This window comes from Oncorhynchus mykiss, chromosome 23 (assembly GCF_013265735.2).
Source record: "Oncorhynchus mykiss isolate Arlee chromosome 23, USDA_OmykA_1.1, whole genome shotgun sequence".
Taxonomy (NCBI): Eukaryota; Metazoa; Chordata; class Actinopteri; order Salmoniformes; family Salmonidae; genus Oncorhynchus; species Oncorhynchus mykiss.
This window is the reverse complement of record NC_048587.1, coordinates 22,866,974-22,885,727: the sequence shown is the minus strand read 5'-3', so window position 1 is coordinate 22,885,727 and position 18,754 is coordinate 22,866,974. Positions and strand designations below refer to the sequence as shown.

Below are 18,754 nucleotides of genomic sequence, written 5' to 3'. Positions count from 1 at the left end.
AGTAGAACATTTAGATCGGGCCACGTCCATAAATACAGAACAAAAAGACTGAACGACAGGGTCGCGTCTCTGGCAACAGAACTGTTAGAACGTACGACCAGCCGGCTTGGGTAGAACCCTAGATTTGTGTCGGGACTATATCTTCTGGAAGGATGATAATATTGTGAATAATGAGTGAGAGAGTTACAGACGCACAAATATCATATCCCCAAGACATGATAAACTTCCTGTTATTATTGGTGAGAGGTTGACATGTCTCAGGGGTATGGCATTTGTGTGCCTCATTATCCATAATTCGTTCAGGATTATCAAGAACCAAGGAGTCACAAGCCTGATCTAGTCATTCCATGCTATGAATGAACCAAATATATAACTTTTTACTACTTTAATACACAAGTACATTTTTCCCAATACTTTTGGTCCCCTAAAATGGAGGGACACTGTCAAAAGAAGTGCCTTAATTTCTTAACGGTTCACCCGATATGGATTAAAATATACCCTCAAGTTAAAGCTGACAGTAGACTTTAACCTCATAGTCATTGTATCGTTTAAAATACAAAGTACTGGAATACAGAGCTGGAAAAAACAAACAAATTGTCACTGTCCCAATACTTTTGGAGCTCACTGGATGTGAGGGAATAGTTTGTGCTGCAGGATTTCCATGAAGCGATACATCCCCTTGTTGTATCTCTCTCTCTCATTCTTTCATCCTCTCTCTTTCATCTCTCTCTCTCTCTCAGGGGCCCCCTCCAAGGTGGTGCGTCTCTCTCCTCCTCAGTGACGTCCTCGTCAGCAGTTCGCAGGGTCAGACACCTCCCACAGGTCCCCGACAAGAGTAGCAGCCCCGTAGAACAAGGTTTGTGGCTTTCTTGACTTAATTTTTTTCTGTAAACCTGAGTGCTTGATATGTGTGTGTGCTTATTTTTACTCATTCCTGTGTGTGTGTGTGTGTGTGTGTGTGTGTGTGTGTGTGTGTGTGTGTGTGTGTGTGTGTGTGTGTGTGTGTGTGTGTGTGTGTGTGTGTGTGTGTGTTTGTGTGTGTGTGTGTGTGTGTGTGTGTGTGTGTGTGTGTGTGTGTGTGTGTAGCTCTAGCAGCGGAGGAACGTGTTCGTCAGCTCCAGATGAAGGTGCAGAAGAGGGATTCCTACAGTTCTGCTGCTCCCTCCAGTTCCGGCAGGGACCTGGAGAGGGCGCTTAAGAGCAAACGCGAGGTCAGGCACCTGTCACTAGAGGTCAACCCCCTGTCTTTCTCCCTCTCCATCTCTTCCTGTTCCTCTCTCTCTCTCTCTCTCACGCCCCATATCTCTGTCCTTCCCCCATCTCTCTCTCTCACCCCCCATATCTATGTCCCTCTCTCTCGCTCCCTATATCTCTGTCCCTCTCCATCTCTCTCTGTCCCTCTCTCTCTCGCTCCCTATATCTCTGTCCCTCTCTCTCTCGCTCCCTATATCTCTGTCCCTCCCTCCATCTCTCTATGTCCCTCTCTCTCGCTCTCTATATCTCTGTCCCTCTCTATTTCTCTCTGTCCCTCTCTCATTCCCCATATCTCTGTCCCTCTCACCATCTCTCTCTGTCCCTCTCTCTCTCACCCCCCATATCTCTGTCCCTCTCTCTCGCTCCCCATATCTCTGTCCCTCTCACCATCGCTCTCTGTCCCTCTCTCTCTCGCTCCCCATATCTATGTCCCTCTCTCATTCCCCATATCTCTGTCCCTCTCTCATTCCCCATATCTCTGTCCCTCTCTCATTCCCCATATATCTGTCTCACCATCTCTCTCTGTCCCTCTCTCTCTCTCGCTCCCCATATCTCTGTCCCTCCCTCCATCTCTCTATGTCCCTCTCTCTCTCGGGTCCCATATCTCTTTCCCTCTCACCATCTCTCTCTGTTCCCCTCTCTCGCACTCTCCATCTTAATATTGCCTCTCTCACCCCTCACTCATCTCTCCCCCCCTCTCAATTCAAAACAATTCAGTTTATTGCCATTAAAATGTATGCATGTATATATATATTCTCGTCCTCTCTCTTTCTCTAGCTGTATAAGGACCAGAGGAGAACCAGCTGTGAGAATGTATCCCGCAAGTCTTCAGACAGTGATGTCAGCGACGTGTCAGCCATCTCTCGCACCAGCAGTGCCTCCCGCATCAGTAGTACCAGCTACATGTCCATCCAGTCAGAGAGACCCCGGGGACGCTTCAAGTAAATAGAACCACAAACACACACACACACACTCCTGTGTGTTGCAGTAATGTCTACAACATGTATTTGTCTGTCTGTATGTGTAGCAAGGCGGTCCGTGCGTCAGGCCAGAGCATGTTGAAGAGCACCAGCGTGAGCGGTGAGATCTATGGCATTGAGCACACAGACGGCAGCCAATCAGATACAGCATTGGGCGGGGGCAAGAAGCGGCGCTCCAGCCTCAGCCAACGGGTGGTGGCCATCGTGGGCCTGCCCTCCAGACGCAGCTGCAGCACCTCACAGCTCACCTCCCAGAAAGGTAACACGGACAGACCACAAAAACAAGACGATCATACACACACCCTGGATCCAGCACCCACCTGACAACCTGTTGGTATTGTTCATGCATGGTTGTGTGTTTACTGTGTGTTTGCTGTGTGTGTGCAATAAGAAGCAGTGGGGGTGGATACCAAGAAGAAGGGCAAGAAAAAGAACAGAATCCAGATCCAGCGGAGTACAGAGGTGGGTATGGCTGTAGAGTACCCCCGCCAGGCCAGCAGAGACTCCACCGACGGCAGCATGAACAGCTACAGCTCTGAGGGGAAGTCAGTATCTCTAGCCTCTCTCAGTCTCTTTGACTGTAGCGGTAGTGTCATTCTCAATGCTTATCCAGTCTGACATTATTCAGTAGTCTAACCCCTGTGTGTGTGTGTGTGTGTCTGTGTGTGTGTGTGTGTGTGTGTGTGTGTGTGTGTGTGTGTGTGTGTGTGTGTGTGTGTATGTGTGTGTGTGTGTGTGTGTGTGTGTGTGTGTGTGTGTGTGTGTGTGTGCGAGTGTGTGTGTGTGTGTGTGTGTGCGCGTGTGTATTCCAGTCTAATCTTCTCGGGGATGAGGCTGGGGGCTGACAGTCAGTTTAGTGATTTCCTGGACGGCCTTGGCCCCGCCCAACTGGTGGGCCGGCAAACATTAGCCACACCTGCCATGGGTGAGTGACACAAAGGACTTGTGTAACCTGACATAATACACTACATGCAGTATGAAACATTCATAGAACTGGATAAGATATATTGTGTGTTTTACAGGAGATGTTCAAATTGGAATGATGGATAAAAAAGGCCAGCTGGAGGTAGAGGTGATCAGGGCACGTGGCCTTAACCCCAAACCAGGGTCCAGATCACTCCCAGGTACCACACACAAAAAGCACAAAAGCACAAATGCCCGCACTCACCCACCCACCCACCCACCCACACACAGACAGTTAAGTGTGTTTGTTCTCCATACCCTCATTCCTTTCTCCCCACACCTCTCTCTCGCTGCAGCTCCCTATGTCAAGGTGTACCTGCTGGATAACGGGGCCTGTAAAGCCAAAAAGAAAACCAAGATTGCACGTAAAACCCTGGAGCCACTCTACCAGCAGGCCCTGCTGTTTGAAGAGAGCCCACAGGGGAAGATCCTCCAGGTAATAAATCCATGGAGCTGTACTGTGTGTGTTTGTGCATGCGTGTTTCCTTGGCCTAACATATCTCTCTCACCGTCCACAGGTAATAGTCTGGGGCGACTACGGGCGACTGGACCACAAATGCTTCATGGGAGTTGCACAGATCCTATTGGAGGAACTGGACCTCTCTAGCACAGTGATTGGCTGGTACAAACTGTTTCCCCCTTCCTCGTTGGTGGACCCTACATTAGCCTCGCTCACACGGCGGGCATCCCAAACATCCCTGGACAGCTCAGGACCAGCTAATATGCGCTCTTAGTGACCGCAACGCAACCACAACCCCAAATGGACCACAAATGACCAGAGTGCATGACCACATACCTAGGGCCAATTTCCCTTAGGGCAATAGAGCAAATCAGACAGAGAGAAAAAGAGATAAATAGAGAGAGAGAGAAAGGAAGGAAAGGAGATAGAGAACTAGCCAATCAGAGCTTACCTGGATTCTGACAATCACTTCCCATGCCTCCCTCCCTTCCCTTTTCCCACCTTTCTCTGGCCTGCTGGGGCCTTACTCCTGAGTCTCACCTCTTGTATTTGTCCTCCTCTCTGACATCTCCTTTCTTTGTCTCCTCTTTGTCCATTCCTCCTCTCCCACCGTTGAGTGTGTTATGGCACGTGCTCCTGAGATAGAAGGGACTCGTGCAGCCCATTATGTTAGGTGGCACAAGGGATGTCAGCCCAGGCTTGGTGAAGCCAATCAGTGAAGAGGTTATTGTGAGGCCATAAAGAGCGTGCAGGAGACAAAGAGAAAAGATTGATGATGCCCAGCCGACAGTTGCCCATCAAAATGTGTTTCAGCATTGATGCCGTCATGGCGTCACTACAGGTGTCTGTGAGGGTTGGCATGGTTGCACAATCTGTTAGGGAAGGGAGTCTGCACAGGTGGAAAAAACACTTGTCCGAAGATCAAAGCAAGCACAAAAGCTTGATAATTTTTTTGGACACGGATTGATTATGAAAGAGAAAGAAAAACAAAGGCCAAATTATGGTTAGATATATTTTATTCTATTTGCCTAGAGTTCAGAAAGGTACCATGTGGTGCAGACTCCCTGTGTGTGTATTTGGTTTTCGAGTGACGGTGGTCTGCAGACCTGCAGAGGTCTTGTCACACCCCCCTCTCGTCCCGCCCCCGCGAGCGAGGCAGGCGCAGCATGACTCGGGACCCCGACCCAAGCTGCATGCACATTTTTTTTGTAAAACAAAAGCCAGACAAATTACTTTAAAAAAAAAAGAGACTAAATGTGTGTTAGTTCCACATACTTTAGGCCAGCTTGTATGTTGCATGTACTTGTACAGTTTGCTCGTACTGAATATGAATACAAACAGAAAAGCCATCCGCCATCCAAGGGCGGACACCGGGGGAATAAGCTCCGCCCAGGCCACACCTCCAACTCTGGGTACGAATTTCCATATTAGGAAGTCTCCAAAAGCCTTTTTTATTTTCTTTTGTTCCTTTTGAACCCTTTGGAGAGCAGTGCTGTATCATAGTACTGAGCAAACTGGAACCCCCTAGTTATCTGAGGATCTAGGTGCTTTAACAGTAGTCTATGACAGTGGGGCTAGAAACAGAGGTAGAGAATGTGTGTATAAAAAAACAGAGCTTAATGTATATGAAGTAAAATTATGACTTGACAGAAATGATAAAGATATAGATATATGATTATCAAATGAGTGTATCTGACTACACGCATTACCTATGCGCACACACACGTTGTAAATATGAGTCAAGGGGAGAAGTTTGACAATATTTACACACACACACACACACACACACACACACACACACACACAAACCGATCCAAACATTCCTGGTCCTATGGAAACAGATCAGAGCCCCATGCCCTGTGTTGCGAGAGACGCTGAGCGGTGCCCAACCACAAGAGGGAGCCAACAGGCCTTTCAGTTTCTCGAAATAGCAGCCAACACCAACATGACTATTTGCAACACACTCCATCTTGTTTCTTTAACCGCAACACTTTAATCCCCCTATTTTCTCATGGTTTGGACTGAACTTTAAAGCCAATGAAAATGTTGTTTGCTGACCTCTCAGTTGAACCTCTTGCGGTGCGGCCCACTGCCCTTTCCTTTGTCAGTATTACTCCATGATACTGATTGTTTACAGTCCATGGGTACCCCCTCAACACACCATATCTAGGGAAGAAGTATTCACTGCTACATTTCTTGTTTGTATAACAGATGTGGCTCTACCGATGTGTATGTTTTATATTCGAGAGTTCATTTTTATTATTTACAAATAAAAGACTGTGTGGAAGAAAAGGGTGAGAGAATTGACTCAAATGAATGTCAATACATGGGTATACGATTTTGAAAAACGACTAACTTATCGAAGGGCCAAATGGCTGCTGTACAGTACAGAGGAGCCGTAACACAGCCCGTGTTTTTAAGCTCCAACATATTAAGCAATTTAACAACTTTCCCTTCCCTTCCCTTAACACTGAATCCTAACAATCACCCTGAACAAAGGTAGGTGCTGCACATCAGTGGTGGGCTGATGTGGGTTGGCCTTCACAATGCCCACGACTTGAAAGCATTTGCAATGCTACTACAGCCTTTGTTCAGCATCATTCTCTATCAACTGTCGTTAGCGTTCATAACAATATAATTGATGCATGGCATAACTGCTTTAGGAAAGGTAATTGATTCACATACCTGCTCTGTTGGAATAATCTCCAGTCTCAGAATACACCTTCAAATGTGTTGATCTTCACTGGTATTGACAATAACAAACCCTTTCCAAATACTCCCACTCAGTGGTAGCAGTGGACACTGCCTTAGGCCTACCTACAACCATGACTGCATTATTGTATGACTTGCATATTTTCAAAGACTGTGTCGGCCTATGGGGCAGCACAGGGCACATGCGTTGCACGCAAGTTGTAGCCTGTAATGTAAACTATAACCAATATTTGTTAAGCGTTTGCAAACTATAGAATATACATTAAATTCAGAAAGTGAACGTAACGGACATTTCTCAGTAGCACACAGTCAAGGCATATTCAGTGAAAAGGAAAATGTGTCTATGCATCCACATGTAGGCCTGTCGACCGCAAATCTATTTATACCTAGGCCTATAGGTGTACATTTGGTTAATTAACCTACAAACAATTCGTTTTGTATCTGAAAGGTTTTACTGTTTTTTAAAGATAGATGCACATAGGCCTATGTGTTGCCAAGAGGCAGAGCAGAATAGTTTTGGCGAAATGTTGTTGTTTGTTGCGCCAGATGAATGTTTTTTGCGCCAGATGAAATTGCTAAGTGGGGGGAAAATGTACGCTGTCCATGGTTCTGAAACGAACTGTTGCATAGGCTAATGCAACAGTTAGACCGAGTCCTAACAACCCACTCTCCTTAAATAGGTGTAAGACACCATCCTGCAATAACTTATTTATCTGTTATATCACTTTTTGATTGACATGAAGTTTCTCCTTCATAGCAGTTTACATTTTTCCTATACCAAATGTTCTCTACCCGATCTTTCCTTGCGCTCTGACCTTTTGCGTGCTACATAAATTGTTATTATAGACAACGTGCACATGCGCCTGCACATCACCCAAACAGATATCATGGGCAGTGGGCGGGCGGCTGTGCCTATATGACGGATATTAAGAATCATGTCAGAAGGAATGCTATTGTTCGTCCCTGTTAATCATTTGAACAGCGCCGAGTTAAACTCTCTGGGAGTCCGTTAGATCATTAAAATAGACCGGTGTAACACCCGCCGAGTTAAACTCTTTGGGAGTCCGTTAGATCATTAAAATAGACCGGTGTAACACCCGCCGAGTTAAACTCTTTGGGAGTCCGTTAGATCATTAAAATAGACCGGTGTAACACCCGCCGAGTTAAACTCTCTGGGAGTCCGTTAGACCGGTGTAACACCCGCCGAGTCATTACTACACCACTCGCCGGTAAGAGACTTCCACTCACCTTAAACACAGTTTAATCAAATTAGATAGCGGGTTATGTCTTGGGGTTTCTTCTATTGATATTAATTAAAAATACATGATGTATCACTAAGTTCTCTGACGTGTGTCCCATTCATCTGTCTGAAGGTAATAAACGCCACGCAGGCTATAAGAGGACAAACAGTTGGAATTCATTTACTTTGACAGGGAGAGACAATCCACAGTTCCACTGTCTGGTGACATGCTTAGCCTATTTTGAGGACAGATTGTCAATAAAATAAAAAAAAACATGATTAATAGCATAATAATAATAATAATAGGCAGAATAATAATAATAATAATAATAGTCTAATAATAATAATATACACGGAAATATAAATTAGCCTAGATAAATAAATCACGATCATGTAATAGAGCAGACTAATTTGCACCTGCATGATCAGCCCTTTTGTGTGTCGAGCTTCACATAGAAAAACCGGATGTCTTTATAGCTACAACGACAACATAGGCCTAACACAACACAAATAGAGGGGAGGTTTTGTTTCCCGAGAATATGAGTTTTATCCGTTTGTCAAATAAGTATCGAAGATGGTGTTCATGTCTTTCAATAACCGTAGCTTAACTATGTATTGGTCTGACCTTTCAGGTCTAAAAAAAAAAGAAAAGAAAAACTGAACAATTTCGTAAATAAAACTGCGGATTATATGAGGATTTCCCTCCACATCAATAAATTGACATTTCAATTCACTACTCATTTTTTCAGGAATACAAATGATATTGACCTATGTCCTGACGCACTGCATCAATTCAATTGTCATATATTCTGCAAAACACTGTAAACTGCAGGCCTAGCCTAGTTCAAACATGATGTTTTCCAACTAGTCATAATTTTTAAAATAGTAGTTGAAACAGGTGATGCAACATGTAGGCCTGTAGACATTTTCATTAACATTTTCTCAGATTCTCCATTTGAAGTTGCCGTGTTCGTTGTTCTTTTACATTAGCCTACTTAACCTTGTTTAGAAATAATCTTACTCCCATGATTATACATTCTATTTCAATCGATGTATTTGTTCCTGTAGATGGAGTAGACGAAGGCTAAAGAGGAGGAGTTGAGCATCAACATTGGAATTTCGATAGATCTCAAATGTCTCCTAGCAAAGAACTCTAATTTGGATAAAGACCTACCAATGTTCAAAGTCTTCATAGTACAAGTCTCCCACGGGGAGTAAAACCAGGAAATTGTCTATGGTCTAGAATATTGCAGTATGCTGCCAATTACAAGTGGGAGCTCTTGGACTGGACTGACCATGCATCTGTGATTTATTGATTGTTGACGCTAGAGGGCGTCTGAGTCCATGATTGTGGATGTCATGCCAATGCCATGGCCGCCTCAAAGCGAGTCAAAGCTGACAAATGGCATAGTCTGTATCTAGATACGTTTCAAGGAGTGAATATATTATGCCTACCGTGTGGGCTATCGCTTACTTTTATGTTTGTGAATATATGAATACTGGTAGGCTTTGGCTTGTTATTTATTACTTAGATGAACCTAAAAGTTGGTTATGAGAAACGTGTGATTTTATTTTAGGCCATACAGAATTCCGTGACGAATTCAAATTTTGAAAGTACAACAAACAATAGGCTAGTTAGTAGCCTATAAAGGAAAACTCGTGCGCTAAACTTTTAAAGAGACTGGGATTGCGATGTGGAGCCCACGTTTGAACATTTGTGTCCGGGGTATCATAAGTCAGAATGCCAAGGGTGTGCGCTTAGCTCTTGGTTAAACGTCCGTCACGGTATTTCAGTTCTACGCAACTAACATTATTGCACTGACATAGGAGGCAGGCCTCCGTTCAACAGATAAATAAACGGTTGATGTCCCACGTGGATCATCTCGGCCTCCCCATTTATCATCATAACAAGCGTTCAGTGTAAAATTAACACCGACTTATTAACTACTACAGCCATAAACATGGTCATGCATTACGCCGAGATTGTCGCAGATTTCTGGGTGGTATCCGCAGCCCGTCCGAGGGAGATGGGCGTTTGTGGTATAGGAAACCTGTCCGTTTCCATTAACGCCCGAGTTATGTCATTCATTTGACGAGTTTTGCGCCTGTGTGTGGTTTGTGTGATGGTACGCACGGATGTTGCAAAACATTTTTTTTACACACAAACACACACATACACACACTGGGAGCGAGAAGGAGAGAATGGGAGCTCAGGGTGATCATTTGGCCTATAGCCGCATAATCCTTCAGATTGTATCTAATACCTGCCGAAGCCTGGGCGGCATGCGCGCCCATCTCTCGGTGTGATAATGGCACATTGTGAAATCTAGTCATTAATATTAATTGTAAAGCTGGGAATCATGCCTCGACGAGCAGAGCTTGATATTCTTCGGACAAGGTAAGGCTCGGATTTTGAGCTAATTCCCTGGTTTTCTCTCTGATTTGTAAAGAGAAACTTCCATTCTCTTTGCTGGGAGAGGACAATGCTGAAAGAGAGAGAGCAAGAGAGAGACAGAGACAGGGGGAAGGAGGGGGGGGGGGGTGCATTTTGGCTGAAATGTTCCTTTTGAGGTAGCCCTTCCAGAATGCCCTCTCCTCTACATCTGACCGCGCGTGGAGCCCTGTGTGCGTAAAGACCCACCACCAACACATTGAAGTGGGTTGTGAGTGTTTTCCTGGCGCATCGCGCATGGGATTACTTTTTTTTGGGCTCTTATCAAAGTGAAACAACTTAATTGTTAGTTGTTTTTTAGACATAAAATGATGATTATCCTGGACTGAAAACGAGTGAACTAACTCCAGTACAGAGCCAGAAGTATCTTAGGTATCACTTGTAAACCCATATTGTTGTTATTCTTGGTGATACAGATAGAATGTAAAACAACCCCCAAAAATCTATGCATAACCTATTTGTGTAGGCCTGCATGCACTTCTCACGATGAATGTTCTACAGATTTGCCAAAATGTGCTTGTAGATATGCCCTCTGATGTCATAACTCCAACGTTTAAAGACAAGGCTGTATAATGCACTGCATATCAGTGCTACAGGCGTCACTACAGACACTGGTTCGATCCCGGGTTATATCACAAACTTCCTTGATCGGGAGTTCCGTAGGGGAGGGTTTAGCCGGGGTAAGCTGTCATTCTAAATAGGAATTTGTTGACTTGTCTAAAGGTTAAAAAAAATATATATATATATCCTTCGTAGCAGAAGCGGTTGGACAGTCCAAGAAAAATGGGTAGAGTGAAGCATGAAGAGACACAGAGAATGTGTTGTGTATATTGAGCACTGATTTATTGCGCGAACCTCTGGTCATTTCCATATATTGAAATGTGCCCGAGAGCCCAATCACTCAATTTCTTCGGGGCTCCCGCACGTGGAGAGTAGGCTATGCACGCACATGATTTAGAGTTTTTTTTATAACATATTATTCGTTTGCATTAGGTTAGGCTAAAATACAAAAAGGGAGTGTTCTGTATTTCTCTTTTTGATTAAAATAGATTGAGATCACTGGTCAATAGCCATTATTTATTATGAATTCCCTTCAAACACAAGTCTACGAAAACTTATAGTAAATGAACATGGTAACCCGCCTGCCTGCCTGTCTGCCTGCCTGCCTGCCTGTCTGTCTGTCTGTCTGTCTGTCTGTCTGTCTGTCTGTCTGTCTGTCTGTCTGTCTGTCTGTCTGTCTCTCTCTCTCTCTCTCTCTCTCTCTCTCTCTCTCTCTCTCTCTCTCTCTCTCTCTCTCTCTCTCTCTCTCTCTCACACACACACACACACACACACACACACACACACACACACACACGCACATGTCAGTCCATGCATCCATGCAGTGTGGTGCTACATGGATATCTCTAATGCATTAACACCGCCTGACTGATTTATGACGGAATTGGGCACGGTATTTGCATATTGAGATTATCGCGGCCCGGGCTCCCTCCTGCACGAGTCGTAGCCTCTTTGGCTTTGATCAATGTCCGCCTTGAGTGAGCAGGGTAGGGGTGGGGAGAGGGGGTTAGGGGGAGAAAAAAGGAAAAACATTATTTGTGGCAAACAGATGGAGTGGGGTGTAGGGAGAGGTCAAGGTCAGCGCTCTGTGCCTTAGAATATGGATGTATAAAGCGAGGGCCCCACAAGACCTTTTACGCATACCGACAGTAGCCTAGACTCCTCAACAGTTTACAAACGCGTTGTCCATGAAATACTATAATTACTTATACAGTAGGCCTATAAAGTGGCGTTAGTTTTTTTTTATTGTGGCAGTTTGGGGTGGGAATCGATATGAATCCAAATTGTTAACAACAACAACAACAAAAAACATTAGCATGTTCATCTTTTCAACTTGTTTACACCTTTAGGATGCTGTTCTTCAACGCTATTGTGGGAAATGTCTCTACAAATCTGCATTTCAACCATTGGGATGCTATATGGTGGGCGGTCCACACTAAGATAAGAATCAATGTGAAGCCTATGAGTGAAGGATATCAGTGAATGCTACCAAGTTGAAGAGGCAGTGGTGGCCGGCTGTGACTGTATAGTAACATAACAGGCTGCTTAATGAATGATCCCGATGATATTCACTGCCCTATTTTATATCGATATGTATTCATTGAAAACAGTAGGATACACAATCGTAGTTAAGGCCACAAGTGAATTTCCTTGTAACTTTGTTTATTTTAACCATTGCACCATGCTCGTAAAGCCTGATCTTAAATGCATGCCAGTGTCCTCAAATAATTACAGCGACATTCAAGGTAAGTCCATCAAGGGAATTAAAAGTGTGTCCCAACAGTATTAAGTCCTATATACGCCAGTGTAGGGACACAAGCATCACATCCACTTGATTTAGGTCAATGGTACATTGTGATTAGCCCACCTTGTGGATCAGGCAATCATGTCCCGCTATATACAAGACTGAGACAATTGGAACTGGCTAAATATCAGCCATAAATTCACAGAATAAAAAATATATTCATTTTAAAACTCCTTAGGATAAATGGCCAAGATTGGATTAGTTTAAATGGCAAACTATTGCATTAAGTATCCAACTGTTTAAAACGGTTATTTAGACATTAAACAATTCTCAATTTATAGCTGTTCCTTTTTTTGATATTTACTTTCGATTACTATTACAATTCTGTCCGTTCCAGAACAAGTCTCAAAGAGGCGGCATTGTGCGTAATTGGACGAAAATGACGCCAAACAGACGTTGAGAAGTGCATTTAAAGGTATCAATGGCGAATCTTTAAATTGGGGACCGTGGAAAACTGAGATTGTTCTATAACAGTCACAGATAATTCCTCTCATCTCTTCCGCGCTCTCAGCACTATATAGGGGGAATCTGGAATGGTCACTGGTCAATTATGTACAAATCAGAAAAGTGGAGAATTTGCATATTTACAAATAATTGTTACAATTGGTATTGCATGTTTTTAAGTCCTGATTGCTTGCGTAAAAATACATGTGTGGAGAGTCCACCATTCTGATGGTGAGAGACGGTTTTTGTATTCCTTGCGTGTACACGAAAAAGACAATTCGACCGAGCAGCCTTGGGTCTGTATAAAATACAACTCCAATGTGCTGTAATATTGTTATTGCCAAAGGCTATATAACAAGGCTATATAACAATTGAACATAGGATTTGTATCTGCTGCGTCCATGCTGTCGTTCAACGGAATTAGGAATCGTCTGTAGCCTCTTTTATCAGCGCCTGAACTTTGACGCCCCGTCATAACACAGCCTGTAAGCTTAGCCTTCAGTCCTCCCATATGCACCACAGCACACCAGGCGCCTCGTCCGCGCGCAACGAACAACTAGTCGCAACCTGTAAAATATTTCACTCACTGGTTATACATTTTTTTTCGTCGACGTTGACGTTGAACTCCACCACTCCGGGTCGTGTCTCTCTCTCTCGCTCTCTTTATATTTGTTTTTTTCTCCGTCCTATAATGAATGCTCTGTGTCCCAGGTCCGTGTGTGCAGCACTTGCCTGGCGCGCGGTTCTTCACTCCTATCCTGTGCTTATGCTTCAGTCGCTGTCTAGTCACACTTCAGCTATAGCTCGCTATAGTCTGTTTCTCTCCTTTCCTCCACCCTCCCCGCGCACAGCCCCATCTTGTCATTGCATTTTTTATTTGCATGATGTCTTCTTATGGTGTCGTTATTTAGTCTGCACGGGCGGTGTTTAGCTCGTTTTATATTACCAAACCCCCATTATGTGAGTATTTACACCCCCTCCCCCAACCACCGGTCCAACCTGAAACACATCTGAAACTTATTAGCCTACAAAGGCGCTTATGGGCATACTCCCACGTTCTGTTCGTCAAGGAGTTTGGATTGCACAGAAAGCATATAGTCTCGAAGTTGTACCCTATAGTGCCCGCTAACCTTGCCCACTGAGCCCAAAACCCAACTCTGTATTCATACATCGGTATAGAACGGATTGGACACCTCTCTTGTTTCCACGACTTAAAAAATGTTTGGTCCCGGGATGGTTCTCTGTACCTGTGCTCGCGCTTAAGGTTCAAACCCTGTGCCCTCTTTCCAGAACCAGTCTGTCCTGTTCATGCAACCCGATATTTACGCTCCGTTTCGTTCGTTTCAATAGCCCTTTGCCCTTTATCCTTTTTTCTCCTATTCTACACACACACACACACACACACACACACACACACACACACACACACACACACACACACACACACACACACACACACACACACACACACACACAAACACACACAGAGTGTGACTAGAAATGTTTCTCTTTCTACCACATGGCTAATGTTTACATACTGCTTTACTCAACCCATATGTATATACTTTATTCTATGCTACTGTATTTTAGTCAATGCTACTCCGATCTACTATTTATATATTTCTTAATTCCATTATTTTACTTTTAGATTCGTGTGTATTGTTGTGAATTGTTTTATATACTACTGCACTGTTAGATACTACTGCACTGTCGGGTCTAGGAACACAAGCATTTCGCTACACCCGCAATAACATCTGCTAAATATGTGTATGTGACCAATACAATACAATTTGATTTGATGGCTCCACAATGTCCACCACTGCGACTTCATCTGTTAAACGTCTCTCCGTGTTTCTCTCTCTCTCTCTCTTTTTCTCTTTCCCTCCCCGCATGCAGCATATGTCCGGCCCCCTCCGAGCTCCTGTCCATTGGATTTTCTTGCTGTTTTCCTTCGCCCCCCCCCCCCCCCCGCCTCTCACACACACAGTGCACATTGCTTTCATTAGACATCCCTCTCTCTCTCCCTTGCGATCACACACTACCTCCCCCAAATGCCGCTTGTCCGGCCCCCTGATCTCTCTGTCCATTGGCTTCTCCGGGTCTATTTTTCATGTCCAGCCCCTAATGAGTGTCCATTGGTTTTGTTATTTCCCTTCCCTCCTCCCACTTTGCCGCTTCGCCCTGCCCATGTTTTGTATGTCTGTGTCCATCCATCTCCTGACGTTCAAGTTCGCAGAAACGTCACGTCCGCACTTGAACTTGCAGCTCAGGGGGGCTTTTGCCATTTTCCATCTCTCTCTCGCTCTATTTTCAAAAAAGCCATGACGGCGATCCCACTATACATCTTCCCTGCGCCATCGTTGTATTATTTCTAATTTATTTTGGATATCAAAGGCATTGATGAAGATATTTTCTCTGGAGTCTCCCTTCTAACCCGGCTCTCCCGATGTGAACCGAGCTGAACGCCGCCACCAGCCACCATGTCTCGCCGCAAGCAAGGCAAACCCCAACACTTAAGCAAAAGGGATTTTTCGCGTAAGTACACCTACATTGTCATTTCTACTTTTACCACACTCCTTTCTACCCAGCCCAATACCGGTTCCATTCAGAAAAGCGGAAAATGGGTTACCAGGAGCGTGATTCTCATGGGCACTTTGGACACTGGACAGCACGGACCCGCAGTCAAGTGGACTTCACCGTGAAAGCCTGGCGATAATCTACCTGGGTAAAATACCTATGCGCGCAAAGCATATCCCACCCAAAGCTGAAAGAGAAAAGTTTGATCCAGCTTTCATCTCTGAGAAAATCGGAGAAGTTTGCAGCGAGAATGGAATTACATTCATACGCACTGCACTGGCTTTAGTGCCCCGGTTGCCTCAGCCACTAAAGTGCATAGGCTACGTTAAGGTACGCGGAGCCTATGAGTTTAGCCTTTTCTTTAAGCGGAGCTATGTAGAATATCGCACGGAATTTCCGGTATCGGTGCCTGTCTTGGATCGTGGCAGGTTTCCCCCCTCTCGTGCTATTTTTGGAAGGTTTTCAAAAAACTAGAAGTGGATTTTGATTGGGAAAAATCTCGTGTCCGGCTGTTTACAGGCACCGCGTGCATGCGCGTGTAGCTCATCTGCCAACAGAGTCGAAATAGATCAGGTCAATAACGGCCTATTTGTACCCTGCTTGTCCAAATATCCTTATCAAATGGATTGTAGTGTTTAGCCTACATTGATTCTGTAAGGTGTTCTGGTATAGTGGCAGGAATTATAGGCTATGCTTCTCAAGTAGCCTAGTAAAATTGGGTGCTTTTGTAAAGAGCAACAGGAGCCACGCTTTTTATATTTAATTTTTTTCTTCCTGCTTTTTACAAACCCATATTTGGAGCCATTTGTTTTAATTTATCATGCAGTTCATAACCCGAAGGTAAGACAATACTAGAATAACACTGTCATGTTATTTAGAAGGTAATAACAATGTAACGAACATTTTTAATAATGACACTTTTTTTTAAGTTGAAATATTCTGATGGAAAACTCTATTACGCGCACATGTATTTTGATATGGAGCCTTTGTTCGTTGATTTCGTTTGAAAACATTACACCATGTTTACAGTGTTTACAAGCAGCAGGCAGCTATATGCGTTTGTAACTAGAAGAATGGCCAAGGTAGCCAGCCCAATGACCGATGTTGCTACACGGTGTATGCGTCTTTACAACCCTTTCTTCAGTAGCACTCGAATGGTGTTATATGCGATAACGTGCCCTACACAGATCCACGTTGTTGTAACATTGTGTTGTATCGTGCGGCATTACTAGGTTTCCGCATTTAGTCGAGTGGCCACATAGCCATATATCTGGGTCTCAATGCAACCAGGGGGCATACAGACCAGCTGCATGGCCAGACTTTTGTTCCTGTCGGAATTTCGTCGCTAGGAGGCAGACGACGATCAGAAACTGGATGTGAACTTGAACCTGATCAATTTCACCGCCATCTCAATCTACATATTTGATGATATGTTTAGAATACAGGGAAACGCATAAGGTATACGGCCCCCGTGTCCTATTTACTCTCCAGGTTCGAATCCACTGTTTTTGTTTCCCTACAGGGCTATAGAAGTTAAACAAATGTCATTACAAATGTCAACATTCTGCAGGCCTATATCTTGTTAAATCTAAAGGCACAAATCTCTATAGATTCAGACCTATTTTTATACCGTTGGAACGGGTAGAGGACGTCCTATTTTACAATGAAAATATATGTATTTAAGGTGAAATGAATAAAAAACGTCTTCATACGAAAGGTAGGCCGAATTATATGATGGATCTTGAAATGAAGGTTAGAATTGTAGCTTTTTGAGCAAATTTTCAGTAATAGGACGAACAGGCTTATGCCCAAATGATATATTTGTCCATATTTCCTTCATATAAGGAAGGCGATCATTAGTGTTAATGGTAAACTAATAAAACCCCTTGAAATGTAATGGAATTTACAGAAGTCGGAGAAGAGATATGCTACTAATGTTTACCAGCTTTTATTCTCATGGGCTGTGCGTCAACAACAACACACCTCGTTTTTTTCTGATTGAGCAGGAATTACAGTTGTTTTAATATCATGCAGAATGAAATTCGCTTCAAATGCATTAATTAATTCATTTTCATATAGCCTGTTAGAAAACAATTGTTCCACAACAGTTTTCATCTTCTTTTTATTGATTTGCCACGCTACATTGAATTAGTGACGAATCATGTTTATCCCACACATTTAATAGGAATACAATATAATTTGGCTCAGTGTTGCTGCTCTGATGCAACCTACATTTGTGCTAACGTGATATTGATAGCATCATATTTGGTTTAGGAGGGGAAATGTAGTGTGGAAGTGCTATTATGCACAATATGTAAATGTTCAAAAATATATGTCCAGGGTCTGTTTCTCTTCCCTTTCAATTTCATTAAAAGCAGTTCAGTGTAGTCGGCAAGATATGGTGTATGGTGTAAGTACGTGCAAATGCTCATGAAACAAAAACAAATATGCAATCAAATGATATCGTCATGAAAAAAGGTGTTAGACTTTGGGATTACATTTGTTGTTTGTCCATTTAAAAAAAATGGAAACCAACGATGCATTATGTAACTCTGAAATCTACTCTCAGTTCAAGTTTAAGGTGGGGGCTTAGTCTGCTTTCATTTGATTTTATCCAGTGAATTTAATGCCCAGGGTTGTTGTATAACCCTGGCCGTTCTGGTGGTTGACCTGACGTTAAATTAAAGGTAGTAACCGGCCGCCAGAATTTATCACATGTTATCTCTATGTCCCAGTTCGCTCGCAGATGTCATGTAGGATTGCTCGTTCAAATCATATTTCCTCTCGCGCGCTGGGAGCTACTCTACATTCCCCTCTCTCTCTCTCTCCCTCTTTCTCTCTCTCTCGCTCTCTCTCTCCCTCTTTCGCTCTCTCTCTCGTTTTTTCTCTCTCTCTCACACACACTATTTCCCTCTATCTATTCTCTATCTGTCTCTAGGTTGGGCGGAAATACATTTAACCTCAGTTCACAGGATGCTATCTCTTTTATCAAACATTCCTTCCAATCATCAGCCACTACAAATTAAAATCTATTTTTTGATTCTCAGTGGTTTTAGGTTAATTAAAATGTGAAATTGGCAGCTTAGTAAAGAAGGTCAAGATGCTTACCCATTAAGAAGCTAAAGGAGAGCTACTCTCACCTTAGAGCGAAAGATTTCAAACACCATGAGCCGCTCAATAGTAGGCTACCGAGACTCCTGTTAAACCTCCCTCTGTGGTAAAATATCTCATTCACACAGCTCGTCGTCCGTGTACAACAAGACCGACACTCCCCGTGTGACAAAATCAACTTTAAAACGAGTTAAGC

General features: G+C 43.7%; 2 protein-coding genes across 14 annotated transcripts in view; both read left to right on the top strand.

The window, feature by feature from the left end:
- LOC110503091 (regulating synaptic membrane exocytosis protein 1) overlaps positions 1-5,941 on the top strand; it is a 70,506-nt gene extending 64,565 nt beyond the window's left edge. For 12 of the 13 annotated variants that reach the window (XM_036959936.1, XM_036959934.1, XM_036959939.1 and 9 more), the window contains 9 exons: positions 741-856; positions 1,087-1,211; positions 2,032-2,195; positions 2,282-2,493; positions 2,626-2,779; positions 3,047-3,159; positions 3,257-3,358; positions 3,494-3,633; positions 3,716-5,941. In XM_036959936.1, the coding sequence (XP_036815831.1) occupies positions 741-856; positions 1,087-1,211; positions 2,032-2,195; positions 2,282-2,493; positions 2,626-2,779; positions 3,047-3,159; positions 3,257-3,358; positions 3,494-3,633; positions 3,716-3,931 (1,342 nt within the window). In that variant the 3' untranslated portion in view covers positions 3,932-5,941. The remainder of the gene's footprint in view (positions 1-740; positions 857-1,086; positions 1,212-2,031; positions 2,196-2,281; positions 2,494-2,625; positions 2,780-3,046; positions 3,160-3,256; positions 3,359-3,493; positions 3,634-3,715) is intronic. The other variant, XM_036959932.1, reaches the window with a different exon arrangement.
- Positions 5,942-14,902: 8,961 nt separating this feature from the next.
- Positions 14,903-18,754, top strand: part of LOC110502455 (B-cell lymphoma/leukemia 11A) — a 54,569-nt gene continuing 50,717 nt past the window's right edge. Inside the window, exon 1 of the mRNA XM_036959945.1 lies at positions 14,903-15,405. Within this exon, the coding sequence (XP_036815840.1) occupies positions 15,351-15,405 (55 nt within the window). The 5' untranslated portion in view covers positions 14,903-15,350. The remainder of the gene's footprint in view (positions 15,406-18,754) is intronic.